This window comes from Leuciscus leuciscus (genome assembly GCF_965113295.1).
Source record: "Leuciscus leuciscus genome assembly, chromosome: 15".
In the NCBI taxonomy this organism is placed as follows: domain Eukaryota; kingdom Metazoa; phylum Chordata; class Actinopteri; order Cypriniformes; family Leuciscidae; genus Leuciscus; species Leuciscus leuciscus.
In genome coordinates this window covers 2,770,780-2,790,911 of record NC_138739.1, presented here as the reverse complement: position 1 = coordinate 2,790,911, position 20,132 = coordinate 2,770,780, and the positions used below count along the sequence as shown (strand labels likewise).

The window sequence follows — 20,132 nt, the reverse complement described above, 5'->3', positions numbered from 1 at the left end:
AGGAGAGGGTTATAGCAAAGATTATAACCCTTCAGAGTAAAACTCACGAAGACTTATCTGAAACTGACCTAACAGAACTTGCAGAGCTCCAATCTAAATTAGACAGTATTTATAAATACAAAGCTGAAGGCTCCTATGTTCGTTCGAGAAGGAAATGGCTAGAACAAGGAGAACAGAGCTCTGCTTATTTCTTTAGAATGGAAAAACACAACTCTAGAAATCTCATTATTAGTTCGCTGCAAATTAACGGAATCTTGACAGATAATCCCAAGCAAATTGCCTCTTTTTGTAGTAATTTTTATTCCAAACTTTATAAATCTAATTACTGTAAAGATTCAGCCTTTCTTTTCTTTCAGTCATTAAAGGAGGTTAAGTCAATATCTAAAGATGACCAGCTCGCTTGTGATAAAACCATGACTATCAACGAAGTATTTGAGGGGATTGAAGGCCTTAAAAATAACAAATCTCCAGGAACTGATGGCCTAACGGCTGAATTTTACAAAAGCTTTGCAGAAGAGTTGGCACCGTTCCTGCTAGAGATGTTTTTGGAGAGTATCCAATCAGAAACGTTGCCTTCTAGTTTAACACAAGGACTCCTAACCCTTATACCTAAGCCTAAAAAAGATACTACTTTAATAGATAATTGGCGACCTATTTGTCTTCTCAATAATGATTATAAAATATTAGCTTGGGTTTTGGCCAAGAGGCTTAAGTGTGTTCTGAGTTCAGTTATTGATGAAACTCAATCAGGGTTTATACCAAAAAGACATATAGCAAACAATATCAGACTTGTTCTAGATTTATTAGATTATAGTGAATTAGTTGATGATGAAAGTCTCATTCTTTTTGTAGACTTTTACAAAGCTTTTGACTCTCTCGAACACGATTTTATGTTTCTATCTCTCCAAAAGCTTGGGTTTGGTGATTCATTCTGCAAATCTATAAGAACTCTTTATAATAATGCCAACTGTTCCATTAACCTTAAATCAGGTACTTCGCCTAGATTTCAAGTGTCAAGAGGAGTCCGTCAGGGTTGCCCTGTATCCCCTTACTTATTTCTCATAGCTGCACAACTTCTATCTTCTTCTCTTTCAAGTAGTCATTTGCAAGGAATTACTATTGGCAACAAGCATATTCTTATTAGTCAGCTAGCTGACGACACTACTCTATTTTTAAAAGATGAATCACAGATTCCTATTGCCATTCAACACATTAATTTTTTCTCCAAAGCTTCCGGTCTAAATCTAAATCTTAATAAATGTGAGCTGTTAGCTGTCAAAACCTGTTCTTCTCTTTCTCTTTATGGTATTCCAGTTCAGTCTCAGGTGACGTATCTGGGTGTATCCATATGTAAGGATGATAAAGTCAGATGCAGACTGAACTTTGACCCAGTTATTGAAAAAACTAAAAGGAAATTCAACTCATGGTTACAGAGGGATTTATCTCTGAGAGGGCGAACCCTCATTGCTAAAGCTGAGGGTATCTCAAGATTGACTTATCCTGCTCTCTCTTTATACGTGGATAAATCTGCATGTGCCGATATTGACAGAATGCTGTTTGACTTTCTGTGGAAACATAAGAGGCATTACATTAAAAAGTCTGTGGTTATTAACAAATATGACTCTGGTGGGCTAAATTTTCTAGATTTCACTTCCTTGAATAACACTTTCAAAATAAATTGGTTAAAACAGTACTTAACAAGCCCCTCTTCTTTCTGGAATACTCTCCCTAATCTAGTTTTCTCTAAAGTTGGAGGTCTCCCTTTCCTATTGGTATGTAACTATAACATCACTAAGTTACCCCTTAAATTATCAAATTTTCATAAACAAATGCTTTTGGCCTGGCACCTAATTTATAAACACAATTTTAGTCCTCATCGGTATTTAATTTGGAACAATTGCGATATTCTTTATAAAAATAAGTCTTTCTTTTTCCCAGATTGGGTTAATAATAATATTATTTTGGTCTCTCATCTAATCAATACTGATGGACACTTGTATTCCTATTCAGAATTTTTAAATAAGTATAATATACCTGTCACTCCACGAGAGTTTGCCATTGTAATGGATGCCATTCCTCATGGAGCAATAACTCTTCTCAGAGACTCTGCTAGATCTCTGATTTCCACATCTGTAGCTCATCCTTTTGATACCATGGTTGGGAAGATTTGTTTTTTATCTAACTCCTCTGGTCGTAACAGGAGAATTAGACAGCTATTTCAGAATGAGTTTGTTTCTCTCCCATACATTGTGTCCTATTGGAATGGCCAATTTGTCGATATTACATGGAAGAAAGTGTGGACTTTGTCATCTAAATATTTAATAACCAATAAGGTCAAAGAGGTGTCATATAAATTACTTCATCGTTTTTATCCTGTGAAGCTCTACTTAAAAAAAATGTTTCCTGATATTGACTCTTTATGTTCCTTTTGTGGTACCGAAGATGAATCTATCTCTCATCTCTTCTGGGAATGCACTTATACCAGTTTGTTTTGGAAGGATTTCTGTATCTTTGTACGCACCTTTTCATCACAGAGTTTTTCTTTGTTATACAAAGATGTTTTATTTGGTCAACACAACTTTGGTAAAGATGTAAAGGACCAATATTTTTTGATAAACTTATTTATTCTGTTAGCGAAATTTTTCTTGCACAAATGTAAATTCCAGGGTGCTAAGCCCTATTTTTTCATATTCTGTAAGGAACTTAAATCGTACCTGGACACTCTTCTTACATCCAGCAACTCTAAAGCCCTTAAAACGGTTTCTTTATGTCATTTGTATGATATTTTCCTGATGCTGTAATATGTAATTGTAATCTAAATTGCATTTACCCCTGCATTGATTTATGTATGTTCTAAGCATTAATAAAAAAAAAAAATAAAAAAAAAAAAAGACAACATAAGAAGCGCCATTTTTTAATATACAGTTTAATATAATACTACTGTTACTGTGTCACGAAATGTAATTTTAAGAGTTTTTCAGGCGAGAATGTAGTTGTTTAAAGCTCAAATCTGTGGTTTATTTATAAAGATGATTTGTTTTTCCCCGGTTGTGAGATCCATGCGATCAGCGGGCGCTCGGCGCTCATGTTTCCCGGCTGGATGAGCCTTTCCTCGGCTAAGTTCTTCTGACGTTCGCCGATGACTAAACATGTAGTGGTTAAACATGAGATATAATAATTCGTCTTGTGCAGACCTAACGGGCGATCTTTGGTCTCGTGAATATATAATTCGTTCCCTGTCAATCGTTTTGGCCGAGGGCTAAGTTTAGTTTCATATTATAGGCTATTTGTATTTAACTTTACTGTTGTAATGTTAGATTAGAGCGCAGCATTTGGACATTTGACTGAATTGTTTGCTTTATTTCTTATTGTATAGCTTCTTGTACCTTTTACTTAAACTTTTATATTGGCTATTATTGATAAAACTGAAATTTTACAAAAAGAAATATGGTTTCTTGTCATTTTCTTATTACAAGATTATCACTGATGTTTATTGCAACATTTGTACAAATGCATATATTGCCTGTAATATGTGTAATTTTTTTTATTATTTAAACGAAAAGAGGTAACGTTAGGGTTGTGTTTTAAATTTCGTTTTGTTATAACGTTAAATAGAATAACGTATAACGTGCAGTGAATAATCAATATGCGTTGTGCATGAACCACATTTGTGTCCCTATAATGTTTAATTTATTTAAATGAAAACGAAAAGAGGCAGAGTAGTGTTTTATAACATAATATTTCGTTTTATTGTTGCTTAAAATGTACATACAGAGTAACAGAGATAACCGGAGTAGCAGAGCGAGCTGAGTGACCTTTTAAGAACGCGCTGTACCATTTGCATGTAGGAGTCGCACATGGCAAGTACAAACTTTGCGTACTTAATATTGAGAAAAGCCTAATGTCGGCGCTTGTCTTCTTGTGACAAACATGTCGAGGAGCAAGAACAAGATCTGCTGTATATGTCATCCATTGTAGTTTACTATGTTCTTCTTCGCGCGAAAATGACGTCGATCGAAACACCACGCCTATCAAGTAAGGGTACTGTTGGCAGTGGAAACGCTAGCCAGATCATGGTTAACAGACCCGAACCGTACCGTACTGTACCGTACCGTACTGTACTGCTCAGTGGAAACGCGCCATAAGTTCACAAAATTGTCTTAATTTACACAACTTTTTCATCCCAAACCAATAAGACTTTCGTTCCTTTTCGAGATATTCACTGGAGATATTTTTAATGAAACCGGAGAGATTTCTGTCCCTCCAGTTGATAAAGACGTCATAAAAATAATCTGTGTGAAGTGAGAGATTTAAGTTTTCTGAAGACACAATTGCTTTATATGATGAATAGATTTACTTTAGGCTTTTATTCACATATGAACACAAATATATTCATATTCACATGTAAATGCAAACTCAAACGTTCTTGCTTGATGCGTGACAACCAATAAGAAGCAATGCACGATTTATCGGCCACCATTTCGGTATCGGCCGATATATGTTCATCTTTAATGTTATTGTTATCGGTCCGCAAAGAGAATCCGGCCGATATATTAAAGATGATAAATAATGCATTATTTCCTTCAGCTGAGACGCCTTAAAAAAAAAAAGGAAGATACGGTTCAGTGCAACGTGTACAAGTCTCATATCGACTACATACAATTATAACGTGAACATTATGATTGTGTGTTTGGGACATGGATTTTAATGGTGAGACTTTTGTTTCTGTAAAATCAAAAATGAGATTTGGATTTAAGTTTTCCAGCCGATATATCGGTTCTCGGCTTTCAAATATAAAGAGTTATCGGTATCGGCCAAAATTGTCATGTCGGTGCATCTCTGCCAATAAGGTTTGTTTCCGTGCTTTAAAGTGTGTGTTTCAAAGATAAGCAAAGATACTTTTGCTTTAAACTATCCAAAAACCACTAGAACAATGTTATATATTTAGTTGACTCTTATGAGTCTGGAGTGACGCGAGTTAAATGACTCTCGGCATGATCTTGATTTGTTAATGTTGAATTGCTCTCTCAGGGAGAGGTGATCTCGTGTCTGGAGAAGGGTCTGGTGAGCGAGGTCGAGGAGCAGGGCACTTACTCCATCAGAGACGAGTGCAAGAAGTCCATCCTGCGTGTGGCCGAGCTCTCGTCCGACGACTTCCACCTGGACCGACACCTGTACTTCTCCTGCCGCGAGGACCGCGAGCGCTTCTGTGAACACGTGAGCCGCGACCCCACACGCCAACGCTTCTGCGTGCTAATGCTGACGCTAATGCTAACGCTGTGCTCCTTCCCTCTAGACTCCAGCCGGAGAAGGAAAGGTCTACAAATGTCTGTTCAACCACAAGTATGAGGAGAGCATGTCAGACAAGGTACGTTTGCTTTATTCCTTTACCAGTTGAGACTCGTCTTCCTCTTCCTTCTTTACAAACGCCTTTCACGTAAATATTCAGTAGTTTTACCCTCAACTGTGTTAAATTCAGACCAGAATTAGAGGCACTTCAGTTGGAATTGACAGCATGTAAAATACCAGTGTGAGGGGGGAACAGTTTAGGACCCATGGACCAGATGTTTGAAAGAAGACCCGGAGTCAGAATTATAAAAAATAGAAGAAAAGTTTTACTGAAGATAGTTTGCAGTTTCATCAGCAGAAGTTCAGCTTCAAGACTCACACAGGAGTTCGTAGGCCGTCCTGCTTACAGTTACAAAGATCACAGCAGTTATACACCACACACACCACACACACAGACACACACACACACAGACACACACACAGACAGCAGTGATACCCTTCACCAAGGTCTAGGCGACGGCCTTGCTTCAGGTTGCAGTTTCTGATTGGCTAAGAAATAGATAAACAGTAATTTTCCACACATATACAGATAGACAGAAGCATATCTCCTTAGATTATGTGGCTGACAAGTTAGACACGTCATGACCTTCCAGGGATTTGGGTTGCTGGGCGCCAGAATGTCCAGAACAACAACTCAGTCAATCTCCAACAATGCCAGTGGTTCCTTAACCTGTAACCAAGAAGACTAACACACACACACACACACACAAACACACACACACAGCTTTTCCCAGGTTGGATTTGGCCAGGCTCTAACTATAAACAGGAGAGTCGTCTCAAAACATCAAGATAATGCGTTCTTTCTCTCAAGGAGAGCTACACTTTAGTCTAACTGGAAAGTAAGGCTTCAACAAAGAAATGGTCCCTTAAACTATAGACTTCATCGACCCTTGTGGCCATAGTTGTCAGAGTACCCTAGAAAAACAGACCTTTCTCAAACAAAACATCTTTCCATATCTCACTTCTGGAAGCCGGGCTAAATGGTCAAGCACTCTTACTGCATTCATATCAAACACTGACATTAGAGAATACAGGAGAAGAACATTTCAGGAATCTCACAAGCTTAGAGAAGTCATTCAACTCGTTATATTTAGAAAGAAAAATATTGATTAATACCTTGATTATAATCACTCATTACATATTACATTGAAGCAGCAGTGGATTCCTTCACCAGCGTCTGACAGTAATATACTCATATTAAATCTGTACATTTACAATAAATGGCGAATGGAACGAATGCGAAAATAACATTATATGAGGTGATTCCAGTACTGAAGCAAGGAGTTCATTATTATTTTGAAAATGGACATGACCAGGTTGTTTATCGGACATTCCTATTTATTTAAAAGGGGAAGAGAAACCGGTTTGTGATTTTGTGTAAGAATTTCATGTGTAAAACATATTTTAATAGAATATCCTTTTTAAAATGATATAAGACAACGTTTTTATTCAGAAAATATATAAATTGATATATAAATGATTCTCCTGGAATAATTTTAGAATTTCTGACAAATATTAAATTGAAATACTGTTGATTGCCATGAATATAGCCATTGCTGCTGATATGGCGTTAAATCATAAATAAATAATAAATTAATCAATTCTACAATAGTACTGAAATAACACTAACTCAGACATTCAGTCTTAAAATATTAAAATCGCTAGTTATTAGGGCTGTTGCAGTAAACCGGCATTGACGATAACCGTGATATTAAAAAAAAAAAAAATAATAATAATATTGATTGTATTAATACATCATGTACAATAAAATTGTTAATCCAGCAGCATTAATTATCTTATTGACAATCCGAGTAGAAGATGATATTGCACCTTATATATTAGTTCACAAGATGAAGTTCATTTTCATATTGGTTAGTTTAAGTAATTTTGTTGTCATTTTAATCTTTTTTTTTTTTTTTTTTAAGGCTTTATTTATTTTTCAAGTTAAATTAAAATGAGAAATGTTGCCTTGGCAACTATTGAAATGGTGTGTTTTTTTTTTTAAAGGTACATTATGTAAGATTAGCTTTAAACTATCCAAAAACCACTAGAACAATGTTATATATTTTGTTGACTTGTGTGCTTGCAATATCCCAAATGTTTCCAGCAATGTTTGATGACGATCTCTGGTAGCGTCCAGCAAACCACAGTTGTTTGTTTTGCACATGTGATGGACCACAGTTATTCGTTATCTCAACTCCCATGATTCCACGCTCCGTCATCAAGCTACGTCTGTGTTATAGTTTTGAATAAGTGTCCTCTAGTTGTGAAACTTATTTGCTGTGCCTTTAATGTTTATTTTTTCAATGAAAAGCTTTTCTCAGTAAGTTCTTCTGCTGATGTGTGTCTGTGTCCCGCGCAGTGCAAGGACGCTCTGTCCACTCGCCAGAAGCTGATCGCTCTGGACTACAAGGTCAGCTACTCACTGGCTAAAGCCTGTAAACCGGACCTGCGTAAATACCGCTGCAACATGGACACAGCGATGTCTCGAGCGCGCGAAGCCAAGCTCTCGTACCTGCTCCTGTGCCTGAAGGCGGTCATACACCGCGGTGAGTCTCTCTCTCACACACACACACACACACTCTGCCCCCTACAGCTGTCTCTCTCTCTGTCTGTATCTGCCCGTCTGTGATTCAGTGTCTCTCTCTCTCGGTCTCAGGTCAGACCGTGAGCGGCGAGTGTCAGGGGGAGATGCTGGACTACAGGCGGATGCTGATGGAGGATTTCTCGCTCAGTCCTGAGATCGTGCTGCACTGCCGAGGGGAGATCGACACACACTGCTCCAGCCTGCAGCACAAGGGCCGAACCCTGCACTGCCTCATGAGGGTGTCCCGGGACAAGGGCATCCTCGAAGGACACTGCCAGAAAGCTGTGAGTTTCAGTGCTCTTATTGAACATTCAATATTAGCGACAGGCCGATATGTCATGCAAGCCAGTTAATGCCTGATATTAACCCATTTTCAGGATAAATGCCCACTTGGCAGGTTGACACAAGTGATATTTTCTCCATTATGTCAGTTTACAAAATATTTTTACTAGGGATGCACCGGAATTTTAGCCACAGAAAATTATTGGCCGATAAAGGCATTTGGGGTTTTTGGCCGAATATGTGGCCGCTCAGTGTTCAGCACTGTCTATTGCTCCGAGCTAATGAACGGTTCACAACACAGCTCAAACCAGAAGCACGGTTTCGTTTCACTTTCGTTTGTCTTTTGACATGTCTCATATTCAACAGAAATGCAGCTCTTATCAGTTAAGCACTTCTAACTAAATTTAGTCACACCGGCAGGAAAAAAGTTAGCAAAACGCCACCATTTAGTCGAGGGCTGAAAGCCTGGGTGGATGTAGAGGTGGATGGATGGGTGGATGTAGAGGTGGATATAGAGATAGATATCAGGATGGATATAGGAGTGGATATAGAGATAGATATCGGGATGGATATAGGAGTGGATATAGGAGTGGATAGAGGGATGGATATAGGAGTGGATATAGGAGTGGATAGAGGGATGGATATAGGAGTGGATAGAGGGATGGATATAGGAGTGGATATAGGAGTGGATATAGAGATGGATATAGGAGTGGATAGAGGGATGGATATAGGAGTGGATATAGGAGTGGATAGAGGGATGGATATAGGAGTGGATATAGGAGTGGATAGAGGGATGGATATAGAGATGGATATAGGAGTGGATATAGAGATGGATATAGGAGTGGATATAGGAGTGGATAGAGGGATGGATATAGGAGTGGATATAGGAGTGGATAGAGGGATGGATATAGGAATGGATATAGAGATGGATATAGGAGTGGATATAGGGATGGATATAGGAGTGGATATAGGAGTGGATAGAGGGATGGATATAGGAGTGGATATAGGAGTGGATAGAGGGATGGATATAGGAGTGGATAGAGGGATGGATATAGGAGTGGATATAGGAGTGGATATAGAGATGGATATAGGAGTGGATATAGGAGTGGATAGAGGGATGGATATAGGAGTGGATAGAGGGATGGGTATAGGAGTGGATATAGGAGTGGATAGAGGGATGGATATAGGAGTGGATATAGAGATGGATATAGGAGTGGATAGAGGGATGGATATAGAGATGGATATAGGAGTGGATATAGAGATGGATATAGGAGTGGATATAGAGATGGATATAGGAGTGGATATATAGATGGATATAGAGATGGATAGAGGGATGGATATAGAGATGGATATAGAGATGGATATAGGAGTGGATATAGGAGTGGATATAGAGATGGATATAGGAGTGGATAGAGGGATGGATATAGGAGTGGATATAGGAGTGGATAGAGGGATGGATATAGGAGTGGATAGAGGGATGGATATAGGAGTGGATATAGAGATGGATATAGGAGTGGATATAGAGATGGATATAGGAGTGGATATAGTGATGGATATAGGAGTGGATATAGGAGTGGATATAGAGATGGATATAGGAGTGGATATAGGACTGGATAGAGGGATGGATATAGGAGTGGATAGAGGGATGGATATAGGAGTGGATATAGGAGTGGATAGAGGGATGGATATAGGAGTGGATATAGAGATGGATATAGGAGTGGATAGAGGGATGGATATAGAGATGGATATAGGAGTGGATATAGAGATGGATATAGGAGTGGATATAGAGATGGATATAGGAGTGGATATATAGATGGATATAGAGATGGATAGAGGGATGGATATAGAGATGGATATAGAGATGGATATAGGAGTGGATATAGGAGTGGATATAGAGATGGATATAGGAGTGGATAGAGGGATGGATATAGGAGTGGATATAGGAGTGGATAGAGGGATGGATATAGGAGTGGATAGAGGGATGGATATAGGAGTGGATATAGAGATGGATATAGGAGTGGATATAGAGATGGATATAGGAGTGGATTTAGGAGTGGATATAGAGATGGATATAGGAGTGGATATAGGACTGGATAGAGGGATGGATATAGGAGTGGATATAGAGATGGATATAGGAGTGGATATAGAGATGGATATAGGAGTGGATATAGGGATGGATATAGGAGTGGATATAGGAGTGGATATAGGAGTGGATAGAGGGATGGATATAGGAGTGGATATAGAGATGGATAGAGGAGTGGATATAGAGATGGATATAGGAGTGGATATAGGGAAGGATATAGGAGTGGATATAGGAGTGGATATAGAGATGGATATAGGAGTGGATATAGGAGTGGATAGAGGGATGGATATAGGAGTGGATAGAGGGATGGATATAGGAGTGGATAGAGGGATGGATATAGAGATGGATATAGGAGTGGATATAGGGATGGATATAGGAGTGGATATAGGAGTGGATAGAGGGATGGATATAGGAGTGGATATAGGAGTGGATAGAGGGATGGATATAGGAGTGGATAGAGGGATGGATATAGGAGTGGATATAGGAGTGGATATAGAGATGGATATAGGAGTGGATATAGGAGTGGATAGAGGGATGGATATAGGAGTGGATAGAGGGATGGATATAGGAGTGGATATAGGAGTGGATAGAGGGATGGATATAGGAGTGGATATAGAGATGGATATAGGAGTGGATAGAGGGATGGATATAGAGATGGATATAGGAGTGGATATAGAGATGGATATAGGAGTGGATATAGAGATGGATATAGGAGTGGATATATAGATGGATATAGAGATGGATAGAGGGATGGATATAGAGATGGATATAGAGATGGATATAGGAGTGGATATAGGAGTGGATATAGAGATGGATATAGGAGTGGATAGAGGGATGGATATAGGAGTGGATATAGGAGTGGATAGAGGGATGGATATAGGAGTGGATAGAGGGATGGATATAGGAGTGGATATAGAGATGGATATAGGAGTGGATATAGAGATGGATATAGGAGTGGATATAGAGATGGATATAGGAGTGGATATAGTGATGGATATAGGAGTGGATATAGGAGTGGATATAGAGATGGATATAGGAGTGGATATAGGACTGGATAGAGGGATGGATATAGGAGTGGATAGAGGGATGGATATAGGAGTGGATATAGGAGTGGATAGAGGGATGGATATAGGAGTGGATATAGAGATGGATATAGGAGTGGATAGAGGGATGGATATAGAGATGGATATAGGAGTGGATATAGAGATGGATATAGGAGTGGATATAGAGATGGATATAGGAGTGGATATATAGATGGATATAGAGATGGATAGAGGGATGGATATAGAGATGGATATAGAGATGGATATAGGAGTGGATATAGGAGTGGATATAGAGATGGATATAGGAGTGGATAGAGGGATGGATATAGGAGTGGATATAGGAGTGGATAGAGGGATGGATATAGGAGTGGATAGAGGGATGGATATAGGAGTGGATATAGAGATGGATATAGGAGTGGATATAGAGATGGATATAGGAGTGGATTTAGGAGTGGATATAGAGATGGATATAGGAGTGGATATAGGACTGGATAGAGGGATGGATATAGGAGTGGATATAGAGATGGATATAGGAGTGGATATAGAGATGGATATAGGAGTGGATATAGGGATGGATATAGGAGTGGATATAGGAGTGGATATAGGAGTGGATAGAGGGATGGATATAGGAGTGGATATAGAGATGGATAGAGGAGTGGATATAGAGATGGATATAGGAGTGGATATAGGGAAGGATATAGGAGTGGATATAGGAGTGGATATAGAGATGGATATAGGAGTGGATATAGGAGTGGATAGAGGGATGGATATAGGAGTGGATAGAGGGATGGATATAGGAGTGGATATAGGAGTGGATATAGAGATGGATATAGGAGTGGATATAGGAGTGGATAGAGGGATGGATATAGGAGTGGATATAGGAGTGGATAGAGGGATGGATATAGGAGTGGATATAGGAGTGGATAGAGGGATGGATATAGGAGTGGATATAGGAGTGGATAGAGGGATGGATATAGGAGTGGATATAGGAGTGGATATAGAGATGGATATAGGAGTGGATATAGGAGTGGATAGAGGGATGGATATAGGAGTGGATATAGGAGTGGATAGAGGGATGGATATAGGAGTGGATATAGGAGTGGATAGAGGGATGGATATAGAGATGGATATAGGAGTGGATATAGAGATGGATATAGGAGTGGATATAGGAGTGGATAGAGGGATGGATATAGGAGTGGATATAGGAGTGGATAGAGGGATGGATATAGGAGTGGATATAGGAGTGGATAGAGGGATGGATATAGAGATGGATATAGGAGTGGATATAGGGATGGATATAGGAGTGGATATAGGAGTGGATAGAGGGATGGATATAGGAGTGGATATAGAGATGGATATAGGAGTGGATATAGGAGTGGATAGAGGGATGGATATAGGAGTGGATATAGAGATGGATATAGGAGTGGATAGAGGGATGGATATAGAGATGGATATAGGAGTGGATATAGAGACGGATATAGGAGTGGATATAGAGATGGATATAGGAGTGGATATATAGATGGATATAGAGATGGATAGAGGGATGGATATAGAGATGGATATAGGAGTGGATATAGGAGTGGATATAGAGATGGATATAGGAGTGGATAGAGGGATGGATATAGGAGTGGATATAGGAGTGGATATAGGAGTGGATATAGGAGTGGTTAGAGGGATGGATATAGGAGTGGATATAGGAGTGGATATAGGAGTGGATATAGAGATGGATATAGGAGTGGATATAGGGATGGATATAGGAGTGGATATAGGAGTGGATATAGGAGTGGATAGAGGGATGGATATAGGAGTGGATATAGAGATGGATAGAGGAGTGGATATAGAGATGGATATAGGAGTGGATATAGGAGTGGATAGAGGGATGGATATAGGAGTGGATAGAGGGATGGATATAGGAGTGGATATAGGAGTGGATATAGGAGTGGATATAGGAGTGGATATAGAGATGGATATAGGAGTGGATATAGGAGTGGATATAGAGATGGATATAGGAGTGGATATAGGAGTGGATATAGGAGTGGATATAGAGATGGATATAGGAGTGGATATAGAGATGGATATAGGAGTGGATATAGGAGTGGATATAGAGATGGATATAGGAGTGGATATAGGAGTGGATAGAGGGATGGATATAGGAGTGGATATAGGAGTGGATATAGGAGTGGATATAGAGATGGATATAGGAGTGGATATAGGAGTGGATATAGAGATGGATATAGGAGTGGATATAGGAGTGGATATAGAGATGGATATAGGAGTGGATATAGAGATGGATATAGGAGTGGATATAGAGATGGATATAGGAGTGGATATAGGAGTGGATATAGAGATGGATATAGGAGTGGATATAGGAGTGGATAGAGGGATGGATATAGGAGTGGATATAGGAGTGGATAGAGGGATGGATATAGGAGTGGATATAGGAGTGGATATAGGAGTGGATATAGGAGTGGATATAGGAGTGGATATAGAGATGGATATAGAGATGGATATAGGAGTGGATATAGGAGTGGATATAGAGATGGATATAGGAGTGGATATAGGAGTGGATATAGGAGTGGATATAGAGATGGATATAGGAGTGGATATAGGAGTGGATATAGAGATGGATATAGGAGTGGATATAGGAGTGGATAGAGGGATGGATATAGGAGTGGATATAGGAGTGGATATAGGAGTGGATATAGGAGTGGATATAGAGATGGATATAGGAGTGGATATAGGAGTGGATATAGAGATGGATATAGGAGTGGATATAGGAGTGGATATAGGAGTGGATATAGGAGTGGATAGAGGAGTGGATATAGGAGTGGATAGAGGGATGGATATAGGAGTGGATATAGGAGTGGATAGAGGGATGGATATAGGAGTGGATATAGGAGTGGATATAGGAGTGGATAGAGGGATGGATATAGAGATGGATATAGGAGTGGATATAGGAGTGGATATAGAGATGGATATAGGAGTGGATATAGGAGTGGATATAGGAGTGGATATAGAGATGGATATAGGAGTGGATATAGGAGTGGATATACAGATGGATATAGGAGTGGATATAGGAGTGGATATAGGAGTGGATATAGAGATGGATATAGGAGTGGATATAGAGATGGATATAGAGATGGATATAGGAGTGGATATAGAGATGGATATAGGAGTGGATATAGAGATGGATATAGGAGTGGATATAGAGATGGATATAGAGATGGATATAGGAGTGGATATAGAGATGGATATAGGAGTGGATAGAGGGATGGATATAGAGATGGATATAGGAGTGGATATAGAGATGGATATAGGAGTGGATATAGAGATGGATATAGGAGTGGATATACAGATGGATATAGAGATGGATATAGGAGTGGATATAGAGATGGATATAGGAGTGGATAGAGGGGGGATATACAGATGGATATAGGAGTGGATATAGAGATGGATATAGGAGTGGATAGAGGGATGGATATAGAGATGGATATAGGAGTGGATATAGAGATGGATATAGGAGTGGATATAGAGATGGATATAGGAGTGGATAGAGGGGGGATATACAGATGGATATAGGAGTGGATATAGAGATGGATATAGGAGTGGATAGAGGGATGGATATAGGGATGGATATAGGAGTGGATAGAGGGATGGATATAGGAGTGGATATAGGAGTGGATATAGGAGTGGATAGAGGGATGGATATAGGAGTGGATATAGGAGTGGATATAGGAGTGGATATAGGAGTGGATAGAGGGATGGATATAGGAGTGGATATAGGAGTGGATAGAGGGCTGGATATAGAGATGGATATAGGAGTGGATATAGAGATGGATATAGGAGTGGATATAGGAGTGGATATAGGAGTGGATAGAGGGATGGATATAGGAGTGGATATAGGAGTGGATAGAGGGCTGGATATAGAGATGGATATAGGAGTGGATATAGAGATGGATATAGGAGTGGATATAGGAGTGGATAGAGGGATGGATATAGGAGTGGATAGAGGGATGGATATAGAGATGGATATAGGAGTGGATATAGAGATGGATATAGGAGTGGATATAGGAGTGGATATAGGGGGGATATACAGATGGATATAGGAGTGGATAGAGGGGGGATATACAGATGGATATAGGAGTGGATAGAGGGGGGATATACAGATGGATATAGGAGTGGATAGAGGGGGGATATACAGATGGATATAGGAGTGGATAGAGGAGTGGATATATAGATGGATATAGGGGGATATAGGGGTGGGCAGCCCGATGAATTAATTTAAATCATGAGTAAAGTCGTGAGAGATTCATTCATGTTGAATAATGCAGTGGCTGATGAATGACTCTCGTAACTGTGTGTGTCCCTCAGCTCCAGACGCTGATTCAGGAAACGGACCCCGGGGCCGACTACCGCATCGATCGGGCTCTGACCGAGGCCTGCGAGTCCGTCATCCAGACCGCCTGCAAACACATCCGAAACGGAGACCCCATGTGAGTGTGTTTGAGATGACAAGCTCATCCGAGGTCAAGCGAGTCACGTACTCATCCTTTACGGAACAACAAATGGAATAAATGAGTGCTTTTATTAATATTAGGGACGTTTGGCATATTTGTGTTTCTGTAGCAAGGCCTGTTCTGTTGCCTCAGGCACTGAAGAGCTCATTGTTTTAAATCTCAGCCAACCAGTTTTACCATAAACTTTCCAGTATGTTGATCGATTTACATTTACATTCAACCTTGTTTCTGTGTGTTTGTTCATATTTAAGTGTGCAGAAATAGAAACATTAAAGGTGAAGTGTGTAGTCCAGCCTGAACAGGGGTATTTTGTCAAGACTGTGTGTGTGTGTGTGTGTAGGATCCTGTCCTGTCTGATGGAGCATCTCTACACTGATAAGATGGTTGAAGACTGTGAACACAGACTGTTGGAGCTGCAGTACTTCATCTCCAGAGACTGGAAGTGAGTCACAAAACTGAAAAGAGTGATTCTAAATTCCAAAATCCAGTGACCAAAACTTAATTTAACTTTCACATACACTTCAAGTACTTCCTTATTTGTCTTTTTCACCATGCTTCAGGAAGGATTGAGTAATGTTACTTTCTGTGTGCCACAGTTTTAAGGAATGTTACTTGTTTGTAATGAGAGAATCATGTGGTTACACGATTGTGCACAAATTGGAGAAACGGCTAAATATTTCGGTGGCAATAATTGATAATGCCAGTAAGTTTAAAGTAGAGCTGATGATGCTGATCTTATTCTTCTCCGTCTATTAAACCTTTGACGCGTCCGATCACAGCGAACATTCAGATCTGTGTTCTGATCCAGAGAGAGACATTATCATGAAACAGCTTCACAAACAGTCTTTTCAACATCACAGGATCATTGAAAATCTGAATTATTGTAAGACAGAAATACAGAAGTACTGGTATAAAGTTTACAGTTCGGATATAAACACTGATGATTACGGTAGCGATCGAAAATAGAGTAAATCACCTTTGGAAAGTAACTTGACACTTTAAATAAATATTGTACCATTACATCATTACACCAGTAGGTGGAGACACGAGACTGTTAAACAATGTGTTTGTCATTGACTTATTCATTCATTCATCTAGTAATGAAAGAAGTGAAGTCTTGATGAGCAAGTCATTGAATCATTCACAAATTTTTTTTTTAAATACATTTCATTTAAACTATTTTTTTTTAAATAGACTGCGTCAATTAACAATTTTTGCAGAACCTCTAGTAAATGACGTTATTTTGCCCCCATGTCTGATCTATTCAGAACCGTGATCTCTATTTTAAACAAAACAATTGCGATTCTCAATTTATCCAGAATCGTGCAGCTCAGTTGTGTGTTGTTTTTATCATTTTTTTATTACGGTTTGTTTTGAGAAGGTTTTGGTTTGTTGTCTTTTTTGGGGGGTATTTTGTTTGGTTTGGTATTGCTTTAGTTTGTTGAGAAGGTCCGAATGAAGGTTAATTTTATGTCAGAACATTGTCAAAAACATGAGATTTGTTCCTTTTGAGAGTTCTTGTTGATATATCTGTCATATAACTGAACGTGTGTCGTTTCCTGCGGTTCTGTTTACAGGCTGGACCCCATCCTGTACAAGAAGTGTCAGAACGACGCGGCCCGCATCTGTCACACTCACGACTGGAACGAGACGAGTGAGTTCATGCCTCCCGGAGCCATCTTCTCCTGTCTGTACCGGCACGCGTACCGCACCGAGATGCAGGGGCGACGGGTACGAGCAACACACACTCTCACACTGCATTATCAGACTATAGCACACTGAGAGACTTCAGCAATAGCTTATCCTCAATGTAACCGTAGGCTTCATCAGAAACTTCTGAAGTCAGTTCGGAAGTGAGTTTGTATGTAAGTATATCTGATTTCTTTAAAGAGCTGAATCTCACAAACCTGTCAAGAACATGTCTAGGTTGCATTTCACAGCCAAAACATTTATAAACTTAGCATTTAAACAGTTTAGCCTGCTTTTGTACCATTTTGTGCACTGATGCAATATTTTCATGTAAATTAAGCACCCTCGCTTAATTCTCATTAGCGTTATGAAAGGCAATACAAATAAGCATGAAGTGTATATGTATGTTTGTGTATATGTATGTTCATACTTCATGCTTATTTGTATTGCCTTTCATTTAAGCTGATTTTAATATAAAAAGACAAAAATAATGTCTTCTGTGCAGAAAATATAAAATCTCTATATATTTAGTTGTGACATGACCGAGTTATGTTCTTGCCAGGCCTGGCGATGTTCATTCACTCTGACAGTAAACATGCTTAAGCTACACACACACACACACGCTTTCAGCAAAACTATCAGGGACAAATCAAAGTCTTCCTTTACCGACACTGAAATCACTTTAATGATGCTGTGGGCTTTAAATGATTGCTAGTGATTGACAGGAAATTCACTCCAATGATGAGATTTCTTTACAGACTAATCTAAACACAGACATTGTGATTGAATGATTTCCATGGTAACGTGTCACACACACACACACACACACACACACACACACACACACACACACACACACACACACACACACACACACACACACACACACACACACACACACACACACAAAGATTGCTGTGATTGAAGGGTTGTGGGTGTGTTTGTTAACTTTGTATGTGTGTGAGAGATTGAAGGGTTGTGTGTGTGTGTGTGTGTGTGTGTGTGTGTGTGTGTGTGTGTGTGTGTGTGTGTGTGTGTGTGTGTGTGTGTGTGTGTGTGTGTGTGTGTGTGTGTGCTAACACATCAGTCAATCTGCAGTTGTCCTGGGACTGTAAGACTGAGGTTCAGAGGATCCTCCACCAGCGTGTGTGTGTGTGTGTGTGTGTGTGTGTGTGTGTGTGTGTGTGTGTGTGTGTGTGCGTGCTAACACATCAGTCAATCTGCAGTTGTCCTGGGACTGTAAGACTGAGGTTCAGAGGATCCTCCACCAGCGTGTGTGTGTGTGTGTGTGTGTGTGTGTGTGTGTGTGTGTGTGTGTGTGTGTGTGTGTGTGTGTGTGTGTGTGTGTGTGTGTGTGTGTGTGAGTGAGCGTGTGCTAACGCTTCAGTCGATCTGCAGTTGTCCCGGGACTGTAAGACTGAGGTTCAGAGGATCCTGCACCAGCGTGTGTGTGTGTGTGTGTGTGTGTGTGTGAGTGAGCGTGTGCTAACGCTTCAGTCGATCTGCAGTTGTCCCGGGACTGTAAGACTGAGGTTCAGAGGATCCTGCACCAGCGTGTGTGTGTGTGTGTGTGTGTGTGTGTGTGTGTGTGTGTGTGTGTGTGTGTGTGTGTGTGTGTGTGTGTGTGTGTGTGTGTGTGTGTGTGTGTGTGTGTGTGTGTGTGTGTGTGTGTGTGTGTGTGTGTGTGTGTGTGTGTGTGTGTGTGTGTGTGTGTGTGTGTGTGTGAGTGAGCGTGTGCTAACGCTTCAGTCGATCTGCAGTAGTCCCGGGACTGTAAGACTGAGGTTCAGAGGATCCTGCACCAGCGTGTGTGTGTGTGTGTGTGTGAGTGAGTGAGCGTGTGCTAACGCTTCAGTCGATCTGCAGTTGTCCCGGGACTGTAAGACTGAGGTTCAGAGGATCCTGCACCAGCGGGCTCTGGATATGAAGCTGGACCCGGATCTTCAGCATCGGTGTGTGATGGACCTGGGGAAGTGGTGCAGTGAGAAGACTGAAGCTGGACAGGTTAAACACACATCAGTACTGCACTCATTTCACACTAGAACTCACTTTCACTTACAACGTTTTCTTAAAAATGCTCAGTGGTTTTGTTTTTCTGCTCATTTTATGAGGTTTGCAGTTTTTGCAGTCGTTGCTAAAACTTAGGACGTGTCAAAATGCATGTCCTAGCTATAAACATCTAAACTACAGCAGAGTGGGTCACAGGGTTGCAAGTAGCAAGGCTGAACATCTACCCTACACGCTGACTTTTTGGGACTTTGGGAGTTAGATAAGTCCACACACACCCTTCTCATCTCCGTGCGTGCCGTAACTCTGTCTGACGCACCCACCGCTAGCCTAGCTTAGCACAAAGACTGGAGGTGAATGGCTCCAGCTAGCATACTGCTCCCAATAAGCTGGAGCCGTTTACCTCCAGTGTTTGTGCTAAGCTAGGCTAGCGGTGGGTGCGTCAGACAGAGTTACGGCACACACGGAGATGAGAAGGGTGTGTGTGGACGTATCTAACTCTGGGGGATACGGGGAATAAGCTAAAGTCCCAAGAAGTCGGCGTGTTCCTTTTAAGTTCTCACACAATACAGTCA

The 20,132-nt window shown here is 40.2% G+C and overlaps 1 protein-coding gene across 3 annotated transcripts in view; it reads left to right on the top strand.

Moving 5' to 3' along the window:
- LOC309475957 (Golgi apparatus protein 1-like) overlaps positions 1 to 20,132 on the top strand; it is a 65,403-nt gene that overhangs the window by 18,412 nt on the left and 26,859 nt on the right. For 2 of the 3 annotated variants that reach the window (XM_082138981.1, XM_082138979.1), the window contains exons 5-13: positions 5,032 to 5,217; positions 5,297 to 5,368; positions 7,712 to 7,898; positions 8,009 to 8,220; positions 15,716 to 15,837; positions 16,202 to 16,303; positions 17,439 to 17,592; positions 17,682 to 17,726; positions 19,417 to 19,554. In XM_082138981.1, coding sequence (XP_081995107.1) covers positions 5,032 to 5,217; positions 5,297 to 5,368; positions 7,712 to 7,898; positions 8,009 to 8,220; positions 15,716 to 15,837; positions 16,202 to 16,303; positions 17,439 to 17,592; positions 17,682 to 17,726; positions 19,417 to 19,554 — 1,218 coding nt within the window. The remainder of the gene's footprint in view (positions 1 to 5,031; positions 5,218 to 5,296; positions 5,369 to 7,711; positions 7,899 to 8,008; positions 8,221 to 15,715; positions 15,838 to 16,201; positions 16,304 to 17,438; positions 17,593 to 17,681; positions 17,727 to 19,416; positions 19,555 to 20,132) is intronic. The other variant, XM_082138980.1, reaches the window with a different exon arrangement.